This window comes from Saprolegnia parasitica (genome assembly GCF_000151545.1).
Source record: "Saprolegnia parasitica CBS 223.65 unplaced genomic scaffold supercont2.11, whole genome shotgun sequence".
NCBI lineage: Eukaryota > Oomycota > Saprolegniomycetes > Saprolegniales > Saprolegniaceae > Saprolegnia > Saprolegnia parasitica.
In genome coordinates, this window is record NW_012156405.1 from 350309 (window position 1) to 368671 (window position 18363).

Below are 18363 nucleotides of genomic sequence, written 5' to 3' on the forward strand. Positions count from 1 at the left end.
AAAGCGTCCATCCGCGCATGCAGGCTGGAGCCGTCGTCTCGGATTCATCATCCACACCGTCAACTCCATTCCATCCCCGCAATCCATCGTTCTCTTCCCACGTCTGGCACCTCAAATACGATGTTGTGTATTTTGGATCTCAATGTCGCCAGATGGCGCTACTCGAGATAGACGGGGCGGTTGGCGAAGGCGGTGCTTGCTTCGGGCCACGCGTCGAGGACGAGATCCGTCGTCACGGACGGCTCGAACCCGCCAAAGTCGTGGCGAAGGAGGAGCAAGAGTAACTGCGGCGTCATGCCGTCCTTGTCGAGGTACGTCAAGAGCCGGTCGCGTTGCTGCCAGCGCACGCGCGCATAGGCCACCGCCTGTAGCGTCGGGAACGCCGCGCGCGTCGCATCAAACAACGCCGCGAGCCGCTCCCGCACGAGCTGATCCCACGCCGCATCCGGTCGGTCGGCGGCAAACGTGGCGGTCAGGAGCTCGAGGAGCGCACGCCGGTACGCCGTGCGCGACACGTGCCGGACCGCGCGCTTGATGACGCGCAGGCTGGGCAGCTCCGCGTCGGCCGAGACGCTCGGACGCATCGCATCGCTACAATATATCAATATATCAACTCGAGAGTTCGTCCAAGACGAGCCACCTACCGCACTTGGACAAGGTACCACGCCGCATCCTTCGACAAACTTTGGTCGCGGCTTTTATGGATCGTCTCGACAACCGCGACGATGTCGCCTCTCGGATCCAAGTCATGGGCCCACGCTGGTATCGCGTCGAGCCAGCCAAAGACGGTCTCGATCTCGGTACGCGACGCGGACCGGGGCGCCGGGTACATCCTGCGGTACCGAGCGCGGGCCACTTCGATGAGGTTGTAGAAGCGGCGGTTGGTCGCGTCCGACTTCATCGGTCGATCAAGGCGCACGTCGTCGTGGCCAGGCACGCGACCGCCCATGCAGTGCCGAACGTAGCGGTAAAGTTCGTGCGCGCGGAGCGACGGGCAGACTACCAGCGCGTCGTCGAGGTGCTGATGGATCGTCTTGGAGCGGCGCAGCGGCTGCGCCTTCTTGCGGCAGTACGGCAAGAGTCGGTCCACGACCACGGCCATCGGTGGCTGGTCGGTCGCTGGAAACGACGCCAAGAGCTCGTTTGGGGTCGCGTCGGGGTGCTCCAAAACGTACGCCAGCGCCTGCGCGCGCCACCGGGTGTAGCGCTTGGCGGCGGGTGTGGCGTCACCCTCGACAGCCACGTCGCCGTCGTCGAGGCCAAGCAACACCGCTTCGCCAAAACCGAGACCTGCTCGGATCGCGGTGGCAATCGCCGTCCGCTGCAGCTCGTGCACCGCGGCCGTGGATGGAAATGCTGTCAGCGTCTCGGGCACGTAGCCAAAGACATCCGCGGCCTCCACAAAGGCGTCATACGGCGATGCGTGGTGCACGTCGCGCAAGGTGGCTTGGAGAATGGTCTCCCGCACGCCGGTCGGGAGCACCTTCTTGCGCGACCAGTAGAGACTGTCGCGGCCGACCTCGATCGCGCGTTCATAGTGCAAACTGGCCCGCTCGTACGTGATGAGCGCCCGCAGCAGCGACGGCGACGGAAAGTTTGGCGCCGACGCATCGAAAAACAAGTGCACTTTTGTCGAGAGCTGCGCGTCCGAGAGCGGCGACTCGCGGTCGAGCCACTCGCGGAGTGCGTCGCGATACCGGTGCACAGCTGGGTCCGAGAGCGCGCGCTGCAGCACCACCTACCCTCCAACGTATTAAAACGTCAGTTTGGCCGATGAAGGAGGATCCTTCAAAGGCAATTGACCTACCTCGGAGATGTGATGCAGATACGCGGGGTCGGGTCGCGGCTAGCGGCGCATAAGAGTCCATGACAAGTGGTTGCAGACGATTCGCGTACCAGCGAAGGATGACAGAGCTTGTGGCGCACGGCGCCGTCGACAAGAACCGGGTTGGCGTAGAGCTGGCTTTGCAGCGACTGCGCGGCGGCCAGCCACGTGTGCCAGTGCGGCAGGTCGCCCGGCGACGTTGCTTGCAGCGCTGCATAGTGGGCGTGGCATAGCTTTCGGACGTTGAACCGCTGCAGGTCGGCCGTCCGGTAGCGCTGGTAGTCGCGGAGGAGCGACGCGAAGAGCAGCTGCTTGTAGTGCGCAGGGAGCGCGGCGGCATTTCGCTCAAAATACGATAAAGCTTTGGCGACGAGGCCCGGGTGGGGGAACCCACGGCTCGACCCGCCGACCGCCCGCAGGCGCACGCGCAGAAAGGCCATGGCCCTAGTCCCCTCTCGTTACGTATCGGGCGCGTGTCGCGTAGAGAGACGTACCCGTCGACGGTGCTCTGGAGGCCATGCCTTTGCACGTACATCTGCAGCCAGTGCAGGTACTTGGACGCGATCGGGAGCTCGGCGAGGAGCGACCGCGACGCGCGCACGTAGCGACGGACAAAGGTCTCGCGCACGTCGTTTTCGCCGGCCAGCGGCAGCGCGTCGATCGTTCGCGCGAGCGTGCTGAACGCATGGGGCAAAATGTCGGCGGTCAGCGGGTCTCGAAGCCGCGTGTCTTCGAGGACGTGAGCGGTCAAGTCGCGCTGGCTCAAGACCACGTGCGGTGTCATCGGCGGCTGCATGGCATCCGCGGTCCCGACAGCTGCCACGTGCGCGAGATAATGCGGCGTTGGCTGCTTGCGTTTTTGAAGGAGCCAGTTGAGCGGGTGCGCGTCCGGCTCGACCACCGGCGCATAGGACGGCACTTGGATTGTCGTGAACGTCCCGGACGTACTCGCCTCCACCTACAACGCCATCTCCGATTGCCACGTCATCCTTCGCATCCATACGACCGACCTCGCGGACGTGGAGTGCGTCACGAAGCGTATAGGACGAGAGCAGCGCCGCGCGATCGAGGATGTGGGGCATGCGCAGCTGTCCGCTGGACGGACGCCAAAACGGCGCCTTCTTGCGGGCAAGCGTAACTTTTCGCTTCTTAGCGGCAGGCGCGACCGGTGCGAGCTCGAATCTAGTCGCAACACATGAGGCGCCGCATGGATCTCGAGGTTGACGGACTCGTGAACGAGCTCCATTGCGTCCCCATGCTCGGACGCGAGCGTCAGCACGCGATCGATAAAGTCAGACGCCATCGACATGTGGGAGGCGACGACCGCCTTGTACAAGCTGAGCTCCAAGTTGGCATCTACTCACATTCCTCGTCCATCTCGATAGGGTGACGATATGGAGTACACCCACCCGTGATGGAACCAGGGCTCAAGTACACACGACCCCACCACTGCCGTTGGGTCAGTGCGGCCAATGGCGTCGATGTCGATGGCACCTACCACGTGACGTGAGCGATGCGAAAAGAAAAGCGGGCGGTCGACCGGTCCGAGAAGCGTCGCGAGCTGCTGCCAGAGCCAAAACGTATGCTGCGCGTGCAGGTCCTCGTACAAGAGACTGCCGCACGTGTCGATCGCCGACGCAAGCGCCTCGAGCAGCACGTCGGTAGGGACATGACCTAGTACATATTGTCCTCGCATGAGACAGCACTTGGCATTCCTCGTACCGTTGGCGTGGGCCGAGACAAGTGCCTGCAACGGCTCGGTGGCTGTGGGTTCCAACCGCGCCCAGCTACAGAAACGCCAACGAAGTATGTAGGTGGCCGATGAAGGAGCTAGCACACCGTCGGCAAATCTCCACATGGGTCGCCGTCGCGTCAGGGTAGTACAGGGCGTAAAATCCGTGGGCCTAATAGCACTTGAATGAGCACCGTGTTGATACATTGATACAAAGGAACTTGGTACCATGCGACACGCGTGGGGCTCGCGCGGGTTGTGGTGGTAAAAGTGTTCAATAAAGTCGCCGGCTCGCGCGATCTCGTGCTTCATCACAAGCAGCTACACGAGGCTTTCTTGCACTCGGGTAGCAAAGTGTTGATGCGCTGTACCTGTACGTAGTAGGCCATGTAGACAGGCGACGCTGGCGACAAGGTAATCGCACGCCGCAGTGCCATTTGGCCCTCCTGGAACAAGAGCGCGGTCCCAATCTTGGTCTCGAGCTCGTTGATATGCAGGGTGTGGGGCACGCTGTGGTCGCGAAACTGGGCGCGGAGGTCGTCGTCTTCGTAAAAGAGGAGCCAGTAGCAGAGGATGCCAAAGTCGGCCTGCACGTGCGCGTCGTCTCGGAACGCTTCCTAGCAACAGGCGCATGAGAGATACATGCAGCGTGTCTGCCATCCTACGATCGACTGCATTTCGTCCTTGAAATGGCGGTAGGCCACGTACAAGTTGCCCTGGAAGAGGTGCAGTAGGAAGATCTCGCGCTGCATGACCGCCGCCTAGAGCCACCGTCTCGCATCAGCATCATCATCATGGACAAGAGAAGGCGAGAGGGCGTACGTTGATGGATTCGTCGTTGAGCGCGATGAGGCTCTGCAGGTAGTGGAGCAGCGCAGCGATGCCGTCGGGCTGGCGGCGCAGAATCTCCATGCTGGTCTAGCGCAAGCATGAAGCGCATGGCCGGTAGCAGCGCCTACCGTGACACACAAATCGGGATGCGACTTGAACGAGCGATAGATGGAGCGCAGGACCGAGGCAGCGCCGTGGTAATCGCGGGCGCCGAGCAGCTACGATGGGCGAGATGGGCGATAGGTCATCAGGATGATCTGGTCATGGTACCGCAGGCAGGAGCTGGTACAGCTGCTCGATGGAGCCGTTGGCGACGCTGCGGTACGCGTTGTGCACGGGCGCGAAGGACAAGATCGCGTCGTCGTAGCTGCGGGCGCCGATCCCGCGGAGCTTCTCTCTCGCGGCCATGGTCCTGGTCGTGCTCGTTGCCAAGTGCGATGGCTACGATTGGTCAAATCTAAGCTACCTGCGGATTGGCTGAAAAGACCTGTATTTAAAGGTTAATGCTCGTATGATTGGTGCACATGTACCTGCGATGCGATGATTGGTTGAAACAGTGGTATGTTTAAACATCCACGTGGGTATGCGTCCAGGGCGTTAAACCGGTCGGCGATATGCGTTTTATACAATCCCTGCTGCGATTGGTGATAATGGCACCAATAAAAAGCGGCGAATCGAGCAACGGCAAGGCCATTGGCTCAAATTCAAAACGGGCCGCGACCCACCGAAGATGACCAGCCCCGAGCGCATCCAAGGACGCGTCGTCGCTCGCCGCTACCACGGCAAAACCTGTACGTGTGTACAATATCGTCTATCGTTTTACGTACACTATATATCCGCGTGGAACCAATAGTATCGTTCTGTACCCTCTTGGTGCGCCACACGAGCAGTCTTGATCTCGCCACGTACAAGGACCACACCGCCGTGAACGACGAGACCGGTCTCCCAGTTCAAGTTTGCTTTGAAGCCACGCGTCTCGAGCGTACGCTCTCCACCAACGTCATCTGTTTGTCTCATGCGAGCGCGTAGCGGTCGTCGCGCCATGGCTGGCCTTTCCTGCCGCGAAGCGTGCGATCGTGCACAGTGACGAGGTCCTCGTCGACGTTATGCCGCATGTCAACGCCCACGGCCGCGCGCAGCTTCTCGTTCTTCGATGGCGCTTCCTCGACACGGACGGTAGGCGCGCATTGGATGACACAGACTTATGTGTCGCGTAGGCGTCGTCGATCCCGTCACGGCCCAGCACGACCTCCTCGAGAGCCGTCTCGCCAAGGCGAGCGCTATCTTGCACCACTTTGTCGCGCTTCCAAAGCGACTGCATCCGATTCCTGCGCGCCTCTCGTGGTTCAAGACGGCGCTTCCTGGCGCGGCCGTCGCGCTGTGCTGCGGCATCTTGAGCCACCAAGATCGCATCGCGCTCCCGACAGCCGCGGCGATTCTCTCGACGTCGTGGACGCTCCTTGCGACCCAAGATGTGTGGGCCCAACGCATGCTGCCGCAGCTGCCACCACTGCCGGTACGCGCTGCCGCACTCGCAGCGCTCTTAGAGTCTCGTCGTGCTAGGAAGCAGAAATGGCCGTCGACGCGGAGGTCTGCCGCCTCTTTGCCACGGTGCCTGGTGGCTTTCAGGACGTGGCCGCCGGCGAGCTCATCGAGAAGGTCGATGCGTTCGACATTGAGCTTCTCGAAGGCAAGGTCGTGTTTTCCATCCCGCTCGCTGCCTTGCCGCGCCTTCGCTCCCTGCGCTCGATCGAGAAGCTCTACGTGCTGCTTCTCAAGGCCAGCGACCTCCTCGCCTCTGCGTACTTTTACTTTCTACTCGTTTCAACGATAAAGAGGTTGCCTGCGTAGGCACGTGCTGGGGCAGCTCCAGCACGATGTGCCTGCCGTCGTGCCGCGTGCACTCCTCGAACATGCCCTGGACGTCTACCAAGCGTTCCACAACCTCGATCGTCGCGCACAGACCTTTCGTGTGACGCTGCGGCTGAGTGGCGTCGCACCCATGAGCCAGCTGGAGCTCGCACAAGCCTTGGCGGCGGGCATGCCTCGGCGCTTCCATCTCTCGCCCGAGCTCAAGGTCTATTATCAAGTCCAGGAGCAAAAGTATCAAGTGTGGCGTAGGGCTTTGACGTCGAGATCTTCTCGCACGTCCAGTACCCGCCGCCGTACACCTCGGGCAGCATGCTCCTCGGGCTCTCGCTGCTGCGGCGCACGATGGCCTTTGACGAGCTCGGCGCTCACGTGGGTACGCCAGCTCTTCGTATTACCACGCCATCATGCTGCGGCCAACAGGCAACGGCGTGAGCGCGACGGGCCGGCAGCTGTCACTGACGACGCTTCGCCCGACGATCGCGTACAATCTGCTGCGGCTCGCCAACCCAAGACGAGCACGATCCTCGTCGACCCCATGTGCGGCTGCGGCACGATTCCCGAGATGGCGGCCAAGCACTTTAGCGGCCAGCTTGTTTGCATCGCCGGTATTCTTCTCTGTTTCGATGTTTCAATGTTTCAATGTATCAAATGTCGACACTTCTGCTTCTAGGCGACTATGCAGACGCTGCGATCGAGCGCGCAGCGCACAACGCGGCGCTGGCGAGTGCGGCCAACCCCAACCTTTTTCTGGACGTGGTGCAGTGGGACTGTCGCCGGCTTCCGATTCGCCGCGATTTTGTCGACGCGCTCGTGACCGACATGCCGTTCGGGAAGCGCATCGGGTCTCACGCCAAGAACAATGGCAGCTACCCCGAGGTAAAAGACACCGTCGTCGTCGTCCAGAAGATCCAGGGTCATTTAGATTTTACACGAATTTTGCCGCGTGACGAAAAAGGGTACCGGGCACGCCGTGCTGCTCACGACCGAGCGCGAGCTCCTCGCCAAGCAGCTCGGCCGCTACAAGACATGTAGAAACCATTACCCATTGGTATATTCTAGCTCATGGAATGTAGGGATCGCGCACCGCCAAGCGACCGTCAACGTCGGCGGCCTCGACGCCAAGTGCTTTCACCTCTCCTACTTGTAGTAGCGATGTTCGTTTGCGCAATGGCACGCGACGAGGCAGATGCCAAGCTACTGCCGTTCGCACCCCGTTTCATACAGACCGAGATGTCGTCGTCCATGGATTCTTCCTTCTTTATCGTCGCCTCGATGGAGCTTCTCAGACGAAGGACCATGCGATGGTCATGTCAGACTATCGCAGAGGGAGTGTGCCGTGGCGGGTGTGGCCTCTGCATGCGACGACACGCCAGCAACGAGTACATGCGCGACGAGGCAAGCGCACCCGTCGGTGCGACCCGAGTTCACGTCGTCGCCGCTCCTGGAACCGTAAGGGACACTACAAAGGGGAGAGAGAGTCGTGCAGGAGTGGACCCACGACAACTCGGTCGAGTCCAAAGCACAAGTGTCACTTTGAGAGAGAGAGAGAGAGAGAGAGAGAGAGAGAGAGAGAGAGAGAGAGAGAGAGAGAGAGAGAACGCAGCACAAGAATGGTTGTACACAAATTAAATACGCGACTCGGGCAGAGAGAGGGAGTGCTTAGAGCATAAAAAGTCCTTGACCATGCGCTCCGACATGGTGTCGTACATGAACATGGTGTTTCGTTGAGCGGGAGATGGGCAAAGCGGACGTCCATGGCCATCTTGCGGTCCAAGACCGCGTTCGACTCGGCGTATCGGCGGATAATGTGCTCGCAAAAGCTGTCGTACGTGTTGGTCTCCGAGTAGAGACGCCGACCGGAGGCATAGCTCGCGCTGCGATAGGCCTCGACGAGCGTGCCCACGACGCCGTCTTGCACGACGGGCCGGAAGACCACCCAGCGCTTGAAGAGCCACGGCTCAACGGACGGATCGCTAAAGTCGGATGGCCCCAGCACCGACTGCTGACAGACCATGTGGCGCTCGCCGTCCGAGGTGCGCGCGACGATCGAGTTGTAGCTCACGTTTGGGACGCCGTGGACTTGCAGCGACCAGCGACCGATGGTCTTGGAGACGACAAACGCCATGTCAGGCGTGAGCGACGTCACCTTGCAGAGGTCGGCGCTCTGCGCGTCCGGCGTCGTTTCTTGGAGCGAGGCTTCCCAGATAAAGTCGAAGAGGTCCCGCGTGTTGCACGGAAAGAATTTTTCGTTGTAGAACGCGTAGCTGCGCTCGGTGATGCTGAGGCGGATCATCCAGCCGTCCATGTGAATGGGGAGGCACGAGATCGAGTCGGGCGAGAACGACTTGGACTCGAGGTTGACGTTCATGAGGATGTACGACCCGATCGTCGTGAGCTCTTGGTGCGTGCGCCCGTCCGCGAACGGCGACGGCTCGTCGGTCATGTTGCCGCGCTCGTCGTCCGACGAGTTCGGGTCGTCTTTGACCACGCGGACGCTCGTGAGCTCCTCGATGGTCGACTCGGTGCGGTCCAGCAGCGACGTGTCGAGGCCCGCGCAGGCCTTGCCGTGGTCGGCCATGGCCTTGCGGAGGTCCACCACGTGCGCGCGCAGAAAGTGCAGCTCGACCTTTTGCTTTCGCCGGCATTTCCGGCTCGCGGCGTTGATCTTGAGCTGGCGCTCGCGCGAGACCTTGGCCTTCTTTGTGTCCTTGGGGCACTTGGGCGAAATGTGCTGCTTGCCCTTGGCCTCGGTTGGTGGCAGCGACGAGAGCGACGTCGAGGCCGAGAGCGCGGGCGGCGGCAGCATCTGCATGAAGAGCTGCGGGTGCATGGGCGCAGTGCTATTGCTGCTGTGGTGGTGCAGGTGCTGCAGCGACGCCTGGCGCTGACGGGCGTGCGACTCGTTCAAGATCGCCATCGGGCGCAACCAGAAAGTTCGGAAATGCGAGTGCAGGCCGATGGCTGCGGCCCGCGTCTGCGTACGAACCGTACATCCCGTACCTCTACCGCAACCATACGTTAAATAGTGTGAGCGTTGGTGGTACGCTCCCAACAATCGACGATCTTCTTGGACACGAGGATGCTAGATAGGACATGGGATGATCATGCAGGCGCAATAAGGTCAAGGGTGCTTAGTGGTGTTGAAGACACTAAGTTTAAGCTAGCGTAGTGGTCTTGAAGGCGCCCTCCTAAAGTTCGGCTGAATTACTGCGGTGATTCGGTTGGGCATCGTTGAGCGAGCGGCGACAGCCAAGTGCTGGACGATCACAGGTTGCAGTGGCTAAAACGATGCAGGAGCACACACGAGTGGCCGCGCCGACATTTTGTCCTGCGGATCGCGCCCCCGTCTGTCTCCACGTCTCTCAACCGAGTGTAGGACAGTTCTCAACGAAGCACGTCCGACATTACCGGTAGTATTCTGCGCAGAGCTATCTCTTTAAAGAGACGGCGACCCACGTCAACAACAGTGCTGCTGGAGGCGCCACGCCAAGAACAGAGTACCAGTAACGTACAAAGTACAACATGGCCATGCGACTTGCAAGCTCGATGGTCGAAGTTGCCACTTTTAACTCGGTGGCAGCCGCCGGGTTGCACTGGTTGGAAGCTATTCAAGTCCAAACTACAAAGCTAAAAACGCGTACAAAGCGAGTGACTGTCGTGCTGGGCTACCGTCGTCGATGGTCGATCAAAAATGTGTCATTGCTGTTTGCGGGCGATGGACGGTCGCCCGTCATCGCACACTATTTATGTGCTTCGAAATCCAAGGGCGTACATTCACCGTACATTCGTCGTACACTCTTTAACGTGTGGCCGGGCCTTTTCATGCACTTGGCGTTTGTATGCCATGGAGAAAAACGCGCAGAGGTTAAAGTCTGAGTGCCATCTGCTTGAAATGGCAGTGGCACCGTGGCATGGCTCAGCGCTGTAAGAAGGTTGCGGGGACGGTGGTGGCCATAGAAATTTCTAGTGATTTAGCAGTCGCCACACAAGAATTCGCGAGGTACAGCGCGTCGTCTGATCACATCCAGGTGCGCATGTGTCCACGCCGCATCCAATAGGTGCGCAAAAATGATCAAGCGTCCGTCCTTGGTGACTTTACAATTGGGACACTGTTGTCGCGGCCACTTGAAGCTTGTCCTTGTACGCAGCAGGTTAAATTGACAGTATGCCCACTCTTGTCGGCGACAATGCTACGTAGCTACACGCCATTTGACGCTAGGTCCAGCTGGATGGTGGCTCCGAGGTGTCGGTACCGCGCCCCATGACGATGAGCCGTGCGGTCGAACGTTCGAGAGGCCCCATGTGAATGGAGGCAGCGCTGTCGCATGCCTTGGTCTACGTATTACCTGCTTGTCTGGTCACATGGCGGCCGTGGGCGAGGGACGACCGAGGGACGGGATGCGTAACACGATGAGTTGACGCCATGAAAAATGGTTTTACGGCGTCGTTCAAACAAAGCGTGATAGGTGGGGATTCCAGCGCGTTGCTAGGCTACGCTGTGAGAAGGTAGATGGCGTCGATCGAGTGGTTGTTTTCGGTGGCGGAGGAATCATAGGGGTGCATCTGTTGCCGCATTGGTGCTGCTTCAATCACTCATCATCTCTACAGGCCAACACACCCATTCGTATTGGATCGTACCTATGCACGAGGCCGGAACGTTGAAGCACCAAGACGACGACGTTGAAGCCGAGAGCGCGCCAACGAAGGAACGGAACACACCACATTGTACTGATTGTGGAGATGAAGCGTGGCCGAGCGTGCAACATGATTAAAGAGCTCTGCACACGAGTGTGTTCGGAACGACCCGGGGATCAAGTTGCTCCACCCGATAGGCGTCTCTTTTTTTAGGACATTTCGGGCAACCAGTGGCTATAAAAACGAAGATGGTCTTTATATCGACCTTGGCTGACAAATGAACTACACGAATGAAGTATACGAACGAATAACATCGGCTACAAGTCGCACGTTGATGAGAGTACATGTATGTAATCCATCGATGGAGGTCTCTACATAGAGGAAGACGTCGTGCTATCTAGTAGCAAGCAATACTCTCCAACACCAAGAGCGGGCTATTATCGTTGGGGGTTTCGGTAGCAGTAACTTCCACGGCTACCTCGTCTCAAGCGCACCCACGTGGGCACGAATTGGGCCCGACGTGGTGGTCTCTCTGCTAGTATGGCGACGTCCTTTACCAACCTCGCCGAGGTCGGAGACAAAAGCAACGAGGTCTTGCCATACATCAATCATGGCTCGCCTCACAGCATCTCGCGTAGCGCTCAACGACGCCGGCCAAGAGCACGGACCGCCACATGCTCAAGAAGAAGGGACCTTCCAATACCCGCCGGTTCGACTCCCGCGACGCACCCACAGTATACCATCCTTCGCGTAGGCTATTGCCACTGGACCTCTCGGCGTTCGATTTGCCCAACTCCAAGTCTAAACGCATCTTTCAACGCAAGGTTTGTCGAGTCTCTCGACAGTACGAAGCGCATGCATTTCGTTAGGACCTCGTCGAGGCCGTTCGGCGGGTCAATGCGCCGATCGTGCTGCCGTCGCGCCTCGAGTCGTCGTCGTCGCTTGGGAGCTCGTCGTCGCTCGGCAGCGTCCATGGAGATGGCCCCGAATCGGCGACCGACTCGAGCAAGGACGTGGCGACGCTGGAAGATGGCGTGAATCTAAATGCACGCAAGTACAACGAGCGCAAGCGCATCGCCGATGCGCGAGAGAAAGAACTCACGGTGCTTCTCGACCAGTACCGAGCGATGCAGATCGAGACGGACGCGCTCGACCGGATCCAGAACCAAGAGTCGCACGGTGCCAAGGAAATCCAGCGGCTCAACAATGAGATTGAAGAGTGCATGCTCTCGATGGAGGAAAAGGTAAGCGTCTTCTCAGAAGTCCCAGTTTGTATTGGATCGCGGTACCAGATGCACACGCGGCGGCAACTCGAACACATGATTCGGCGTCTCCAGACAAATCAAATCAAGTTCGACTCGCACATCCAGGCTATGTCGGGGGCCGTCGAGGCAAGTGCGCGCGAGGCGGAAGAGGTGCGCATCTTGAGCCGGCAGCTCGAAGCCGGCAAGTCGCGGACGATCCAGCTGCTCCAAGAGTACCCTTGTCCTCGATGCTTGGTCCATGGTTTAAAAATGCGCCGATAGTTTGCAGCAGCAAGTGGTGATCGAGCGCAAGCAGCGCACGCGGGAGCTCTCGGAGCACTCGATCAAGGCCAAGAACGCCGAGCGCATGGAGCAGTGGCGGCTCAAGCGCATGAAGCAGCGCTCCGAGCTCGCGGCCGAGGTACATTTTTCTATGCGGCACGGCACCAAGACAGAGCTCGTTTCCGCAGCTCCGCGGCGACCTCTCGTACGACGAAGAACGGCGGCTGCAGCGGGACATTGAGAACCGGCGCAAAGCCAATGCCGACTTGGGCGCGGCCAACGTCGAGATCTCGCAGCGCGCGACCGACCACGACCACGTGTTTGAGCAGATGAAACAAGTCACGGGCGCGAGCAGCCTCCAGGACGTGGTCGACAAGTTTGCGGCCCAGAGTTTGAGCAACCAGTCACTTGAAAAAGAAAAAGGCCGCGCGGAGGCGCGCCTCACCAACGCGAAATTCGCCAAGGAGAGTGCTCTCAAGGCGCTCAACGACTTGAAGGCGTCGGGCATTGGCGGCATTGAACTCAACCGGTGCGCGTTGATTTTTCACGTTCATTTTGAGATGCCGTCTATTAGCGATGTGTATACATCACTCGAAAATGACATTTTACAAGCCAAGGGCCTCCTCAAGACCAACAAGGCGGCGTACGACTGCTTGGACGGCGTCCTTGCGGCCGTGCGCCAGGGTGCGAGCAGCCTCGTGCAGCGACTCGCACCATTTGACGTGCGTTAAACGATGTGTTCATTCGGTTTTTTATAGTGCGTCCCATGCGTAGGAGCTCCTCGAGATCAACGACGACGCACTCTTGACACTCCACGGCAAGGACGCGGGCCACGACCTCCTCTCCATTGCCGAAATCAAATTCGCCAAGGTTGTCGAGCTCGTGGGCCAGCAAAACGGCGCCGGCGGTGGCTTCAACGCGTACGGCGGCGACGGCGACGACGGCTTCGACGACCACGGCGGCCGCCACGACCACGGCGACGAGGCCAAGCACCTCGTCTGGTCGCCACACGGCAACTCGGACCCGGTCGTCCACCGCAACAACATTCGCGTCAAGGCCAAAGCGGGCGGACACCCAGATAGCGCCCGCTCGGACGCATCGAGCTCGTCGGGCGTCGGCGACGACGACGGGTCGCCACGTGTCGCGAACGGGCCGATCCTCGACGTCCTCGTGCCGTCTCGCGACATTCTCAAGATGAGCAGCAACCGTCACTTTTCCGAAGTGATGCGAAAAAAGAGGTTCAATATTGTCACTTGGTCGTGCCAGGTCGATAACGTGGCGTGAGTAGCTCGCGGAGAAGCGCAAGAACGCAACCGAACGCGGCATCTCGGACGAAGAGCTCACGTCCAAGCTCAAGAAAAAGAATCAGGTCTTGTATCGACATATCAATGTATCAACTGGACGCCGATGGATGCAACGGTAGAACGAAGCGGACAAGCGCCTGTCAACGAATCCGCTCCTGCGCCTGGGCCTGCCCCCCGGCGTGTCGCAAAAGGACGACGCACTGACCAAGTCGAACGCCTTCATTACGCAAATGCCGCAACTTTTATAGACAATATTACGAGCAGGACAACCACATAGCGTTTAAAACACATCGTTGAAGAGACGGCGCTCAATGTACGGGGACCGAGGCAACCGAAATCGTCGCGTCGTTTCCGATTCGGTGTCAACCGAGAGTGCGCGCGTCAGGCGGTGCACGGCCTCGTGCAGACACGCCACTCGCCATTGGTCCAAGCTGCGTTCTTGGTGGAGTTGCAGTCGGCGCTTCCACTCGTTGGTCGGTGCATGCTGCTCCTGCGGCGTCTTGAGTACGGAGAGCACCCGGACGATCGGGACACCGGTGGCGGTACTACCTTCCATCATCCATTCCACGCACTCGAGTCGGTCGGCGTTGGCGACGACAACATCCCAGACATTCGGACAAAGACGCCGCGTGGCCGAGTCAAAGTCGCACTCCAAGCCCGTGGGGCTCTCGAGAAACTGGAGAAAGGTCGCGCAACTGTGGCAATGGTGACGCGCCGATGAGGGCACGAGGCCGCGTATCGTCAAATCGTCCAGAGTCGGGAGCTCGACCACTGCCTCGGCTTCCAGTCGTGCGACGCACGCACGCGCAAGATGCTCCACGACGGATGCCGGCCACACGTCAAACGAGACATCCAGGAGCCGAAACACAACGCTGCGATAGATCTCGAGGCCGCGATCGGGCGTCGCGGAAAGCGTCGACGTCAGTTGCGACGCAAAGCAAAAGAACGCCGACATCGGTGTCCATCGGTGCACCACGTCGGCGGCGTCACGGACGAGACCCAGCGCGGTTGCCGTCGGTGCATAGTGCTCTTGTAAAAACGCACTATTGTTGCTACCAAGGAGCTGCGACACCGACTGCAACAGCATCGTTCCGAAGTGGCTCGCTGCCAGTGTCGGCACCGACACGTGTCGGCGCAGTAGTGCTGCGATGGCCGGTACGAGCCGAATGCTCCACGTTCGCCACATGCCATTCAGAAGCGCCTCCAGGTGGGCCCCGCGGGCCGTTGCCACGACCACATGCAACACGCTGAACAGGACGTCCACTGAGGTTCCCATGGCTTGTGTCGCCGTCGGGAGCGTCGCTAGCACATGCATTGCCGCCGCTGTCGGCCACACCACAGCCGACGCGACGGCCGGGGCCAGCGCAGACAAGGGACATAGTGTCTTGGGCTTTCGTTGCACGAGACCTAGCATGCTGTGCGTTGGACCAAGGAACGCGTCGACTTCGAGGAGGAGACTGCGTGGGAGGTATGACATGAGCCACTTGCTCTGATGCTTGGAGCCTGCGTCCTGAAGCAGATACGCTTCCAGAGCCAAGACTTCGCGTACAAAGTGACCCGTCGCATCGGCAGTCAACGGCGCCATGTCGGGCAGCGCACTGACCGCGGTGAGCAGCTGCGTGTAACCTGCAAACACAAGCTCGTCGACGAACGGTTGCGTCAGAACGGGACACACGGGCATCGTGGCGACGCCAACAAGACTGCACAAGAGCTGCGCGGCGTACGCTGCGTGCGCCCACGACGACGTGCTCCAACGAGGTACGAGGCGCAGCAAGGTCGAGGCGCCGAGCTGTTCCCAGCCGTACTTGACGAGGAAATGGTGCGTCCACGACGCGACGTGCGTTAGTGATGCGTGCGAGCTCACCCACGCATGCTCTCCCACATACAGCGCTACGAGCGTTATGTCCTTGAGGTCGTCGAGAACACGGCCGACAATGTCTCCGAACACGGGCGACTTACGCTTGCGCTTCTTTGGAAGATGCTGCCCGTGATCGATGACGTCGGAAGAAGAGGAAGCGCCAAAGAAGGTGATAATCTCTGCCGCAAGCGCATTTGGGCTGGCGCAGCCGAGCGCATGTGCCGTGCGCTGCGACGCCGACGTGAGAGTAGAAAGGGCCACCGAGGTCCCAAGAAGTCGGACGCGATGCTTCTTGGCCCAAAAAACCACCGACGTGGACGGCCACGACCAGTGGCGAGTGCCACTCTCGAGCATCGTGCCCACCGTCGCGCCGACGAGTGCCGTCGAAACGAACGACGGGCACGATGCCTCGACGACGACGGCAGTCGCAACGACACCCGTGAAACCGACGTCGTCGTCGTCGTCGTCATCGCCGAGATTGAAAAAGGCGCCGATGCTGGGCGCCCGGGCGTACTGCACAAGCGCCACGTCGTACTGACCCGTGACAAGGAGCGCGTTGACGACAGCCGCGTCCGTTCCTCGGAGCTGACCTCGGTCGAGTGCGAGCAAAGGGTGCTCCACGTCAACGCCCCAGAGGACGTCCCGGCCGCACGGCTGCGCGGCGAGCTGCGCGAGGGCGGCGATCGCGTCGTCGGGAGCGGTGCTGCAGTCGATGTCCGGACTCGCATAGCGCAATGCAAAGACCAATGCAGTGCGAATCCCGGCATGAATGGGCTCGGAGACGATCGTCGCGTCGAGGTACGCGGCTGCGTACACGAGGTCGGCCATCGGCGTCGGCTCCTCGAGGTACTCGCATGCCTCTTCCAGCCCGTTGTGCGACAAGAGAATGCGACCGCCGTCGTAATGCGACGGCAAGAGCACAATGAGCACCCCAAACGTTCCTGGCAGTGCTACCTGGGGTCGTAGGCTGCTGGCCGACGCGCCCGCGCGGTCCATCACGAGGTGTGACAAGGTCGCATGGAAAGGCCCGCGCGGCGCCAGCTCGGCCTCGATTTCGCGAGCCAAGTGCATGCTGTAGGCCATGGCATCGATGCTTTCCAGGCGCTGCGCTGGCACGAGGAGGAGCGGACAGCCGCGAGACAGGCGCGCTGCTTGGGCTTCGTCGATCGGCAATTGCAGCGGCGCATCCATGCCATGGACATGCAGGTGCGGATGGGCATGCGACTCGCGCCCCGTCGCAAAGGGCTTGGCCGGTCGTCGGATCGCGGCCAGCGCTCGCTCAAAGCCCTGCGCTTCCATTCGGCCCACGAATCGGTAACTGTCGAGGTGAGGATACGCTCTTTACTTTAACCTTCGTGTTTAAACGGGTGGCGAGAAAAACGCGCTCCTATTCACCGCGAAACTAAGGTTAAACTATCCCTTGCTAACGCTGATGCTGAAATGGCGACGGCGCTGGTCTCTGTAGCAAGTGCCGAAATGAGTACAAATCAAAGATTTGGTGGCATGGGCCGACCGGCTCGGGCGATTTCTGTGCCGAGGGTCCAGGAACAGCCCGCTCCCGGGACGGAGCTTGAAGTTCATCGGTTAAACACCGCCGTGTTTTATGTGAAAAACAGTGAAAAAGTGATTATCGGTGGTAAACGTGTGTTTGTCTAAAGTGGCGTGATATTAGAACACCGCTCGCACGGGATCCACAGAGACGCCATGGCCGGTGCTTGTCGGTGGCCTCACGCTGCGATGGACATAGTCACTGTGCAGGAGCTGGACGCGCCTGTGGCCAGAGGCTATGCGCACGCCACTGCCTTTCCGAGTCGTGCTTATCCCTCACTCATACTACACGTCGGCCTACCAGCGCGGGAGCCGACCACGCCGCTGCTCGCGCTGCCATGACCACCATCTACTTGCTCCAAGCGATTCGCTGTATACGCAAAGCGGCGTGGCCCTCGACGGGCTGGTAGGACCCTTTACGCCTATGCTGGCTTTTCCCAACCTCTTTTTCTCCCAGAACCGCAATTGCCTCGCATGGCCGACGCGACGCCAGCGTATCAGGGCTACCTTCGGACGCTGGCGACGATCGCTCGAAGCGAGACCCCGTGCGTGGTTGGCGTCGTTTCTGCTGTGCACCGCGGGCTCGTGGCCGTCGAGCGCCTTAGCAACCGGACGTACGAGCGCATTGGATGGCCGCTCTCGTCGTCGCAAGGTGCGTACCTCTTCCGGCGCCATGTGCACGATGGCACGACGTGCATCATTCCTGCGACCAAGCTGCTCGTGCACGACGGCGCGATCGTACCCATCGCGATGCATTGCACCGACACGCTGCTTCGCCCACCGCGCCGCGTCATGTTGCGGATGTCGCACCTCGTGCTGACGCGTGCAGGCGGCAGCGTCGACCCGTACCTTCCGCAACGAACGCCGCCGCAAGGCGTCTTTGGTTATGTGGTCTTGCTACTGCCAACGTCGGCGACCGGTGGCGCCTTGACGCTGACGCCGACGAGTACGCTGCTGCGATGGCGCCAGGGCCAGGACGGCGCGATCCTCGGTACCTTCCACGACGCAGAGCACGCAGCCTTCGACAGCGTCCAAACAGGCTACCGCATTGCGCTCGTCTATGCCATCGTGTACACGGAGCATGTGTGTCGATTCAATCTGCTGGAGCAACTGCCTGTCTGGGCCTCGCAGCCGCAGGCAGGCAGCACGACATACGCGTGGCACTGGCGGCTCGTGTACACGGACCTCGACTTTAACCTCTTGGCACCGCCCGATATGCGGGTTGTCGCCGC

At 60.2% G+C, this 18363-nt stretch overlaps 5 protein-coding genes across 5 annotated transcripts; 3 read left to right on the forward strand and 2 right to left on the reverse strand.

Moving 5' to 3' along the window:
- Positions 1-158: 158 nt before the first annotated feature.
- Positions 159-4796, reverse strand: SPRG_19581 (hypothetical protein; the record flags this gene model as incomplete). Its single annotated transcript, XM_012342924.1, has 17 exons — positions 159-591; positions 645-1738; positions 1808-1846; positions 1897-2269; positions 2320-2783; positions 2836-3007; positions 3055-3181; positions 3235-3319; positions 3366-3499; positions 3548-3612; positions 3665-3729; positions 3786-3878; positions 3929-4174; positions 4223-4318; positions 4380-4475; positions 4517-4606; positions 4659-4796. 17 exons carry the CDS (start codon positions 4794-4796, stop codon positions 159-161), a joined length of 3810 nt encoding a protein of 1269 aa, XP_012198314.1.
- Positions 4797-5118: 322 nt separating this feature from the next.
- SPRG_19582 (hypothetical protein) lies at positions 5119-7407 on the forward strand (the record flags this gene model as incomplete). Its single annotated transcript, XM_012342925.1, has 12 exons — positions 5119-5179; positions 5242-5370; positions 5418-5564; positions 5606-5904; positions 5952-6190; positions 6240-6465; positions 6510-6633; positions 6681-6741; positions 6777-6865; positions 6931-7136; positions 7183-7288; positions 7334-7407. The coding sequence occupies 12 exons, from the start codon at positions 5119-5121 to the stop codon at positions 7405-7407; spliced, it is 1761 nt and encodes a 586-aa protein (XP_012198315.1).
- Positions 7408-8569: 1162 nt separating this feature from the next.
- SPRG_19583 (hypothetical protein) lies at positions 8570-9148 on the forward strand (the record flags this gene model as incomplete). Its single annotated transcript, XM_012342926.1, has 1 exon — positions 8570-9148. One exon carries the CDS (start codon positions 8570-8572, stop codon positions 9146-9148), a length of 579 nt encoding a protein of 192 aa, XP_012198316.1.
- Positions 9149-11435: 2287 nt separating this feature from the next.
- Positions 11436-13973, forward strand: SPRG_19584 (hypothetical protein; the record flags this gene model as incomplete). The annotated part of the gene is made up of 11 exons (XM_012342927.1): positions 11436-11486; positions 11534-11604; positions 11650-11719; positions 11765-12139; positions 12188-12372; positions 12422-12560; positions 12610-12950; positions 12996-13143; positions 13196-13669; positions 13710-13790; positions 13845-13973. The coding sequence occupies 11 exons, from the start codon at positions 11436-11438 to the stop codon at positions 13971-13973; spliced, it is 2064 nt and encodes a 687-aa protein (XP_012198317.1).
- Positions 13974-14005: 32 nt separating this feature from the next.
- On the reverse strand, positions 14006-16882 carry SPRG_19585 (hypothetical protein; the record flags this gene model as incomplete). Its single annotated transcript, XM_012342928.1, has 1 exon — positions 14006-16882. One exon carries the CDS (start codon positions 16880-16882, stop codon positions 14006-14008), a length of 2877 nt encoding a protein of 958 aa, XP_012198318.1.
- Positions 16883-18363: the final 1481 nt, after the last annotated feature.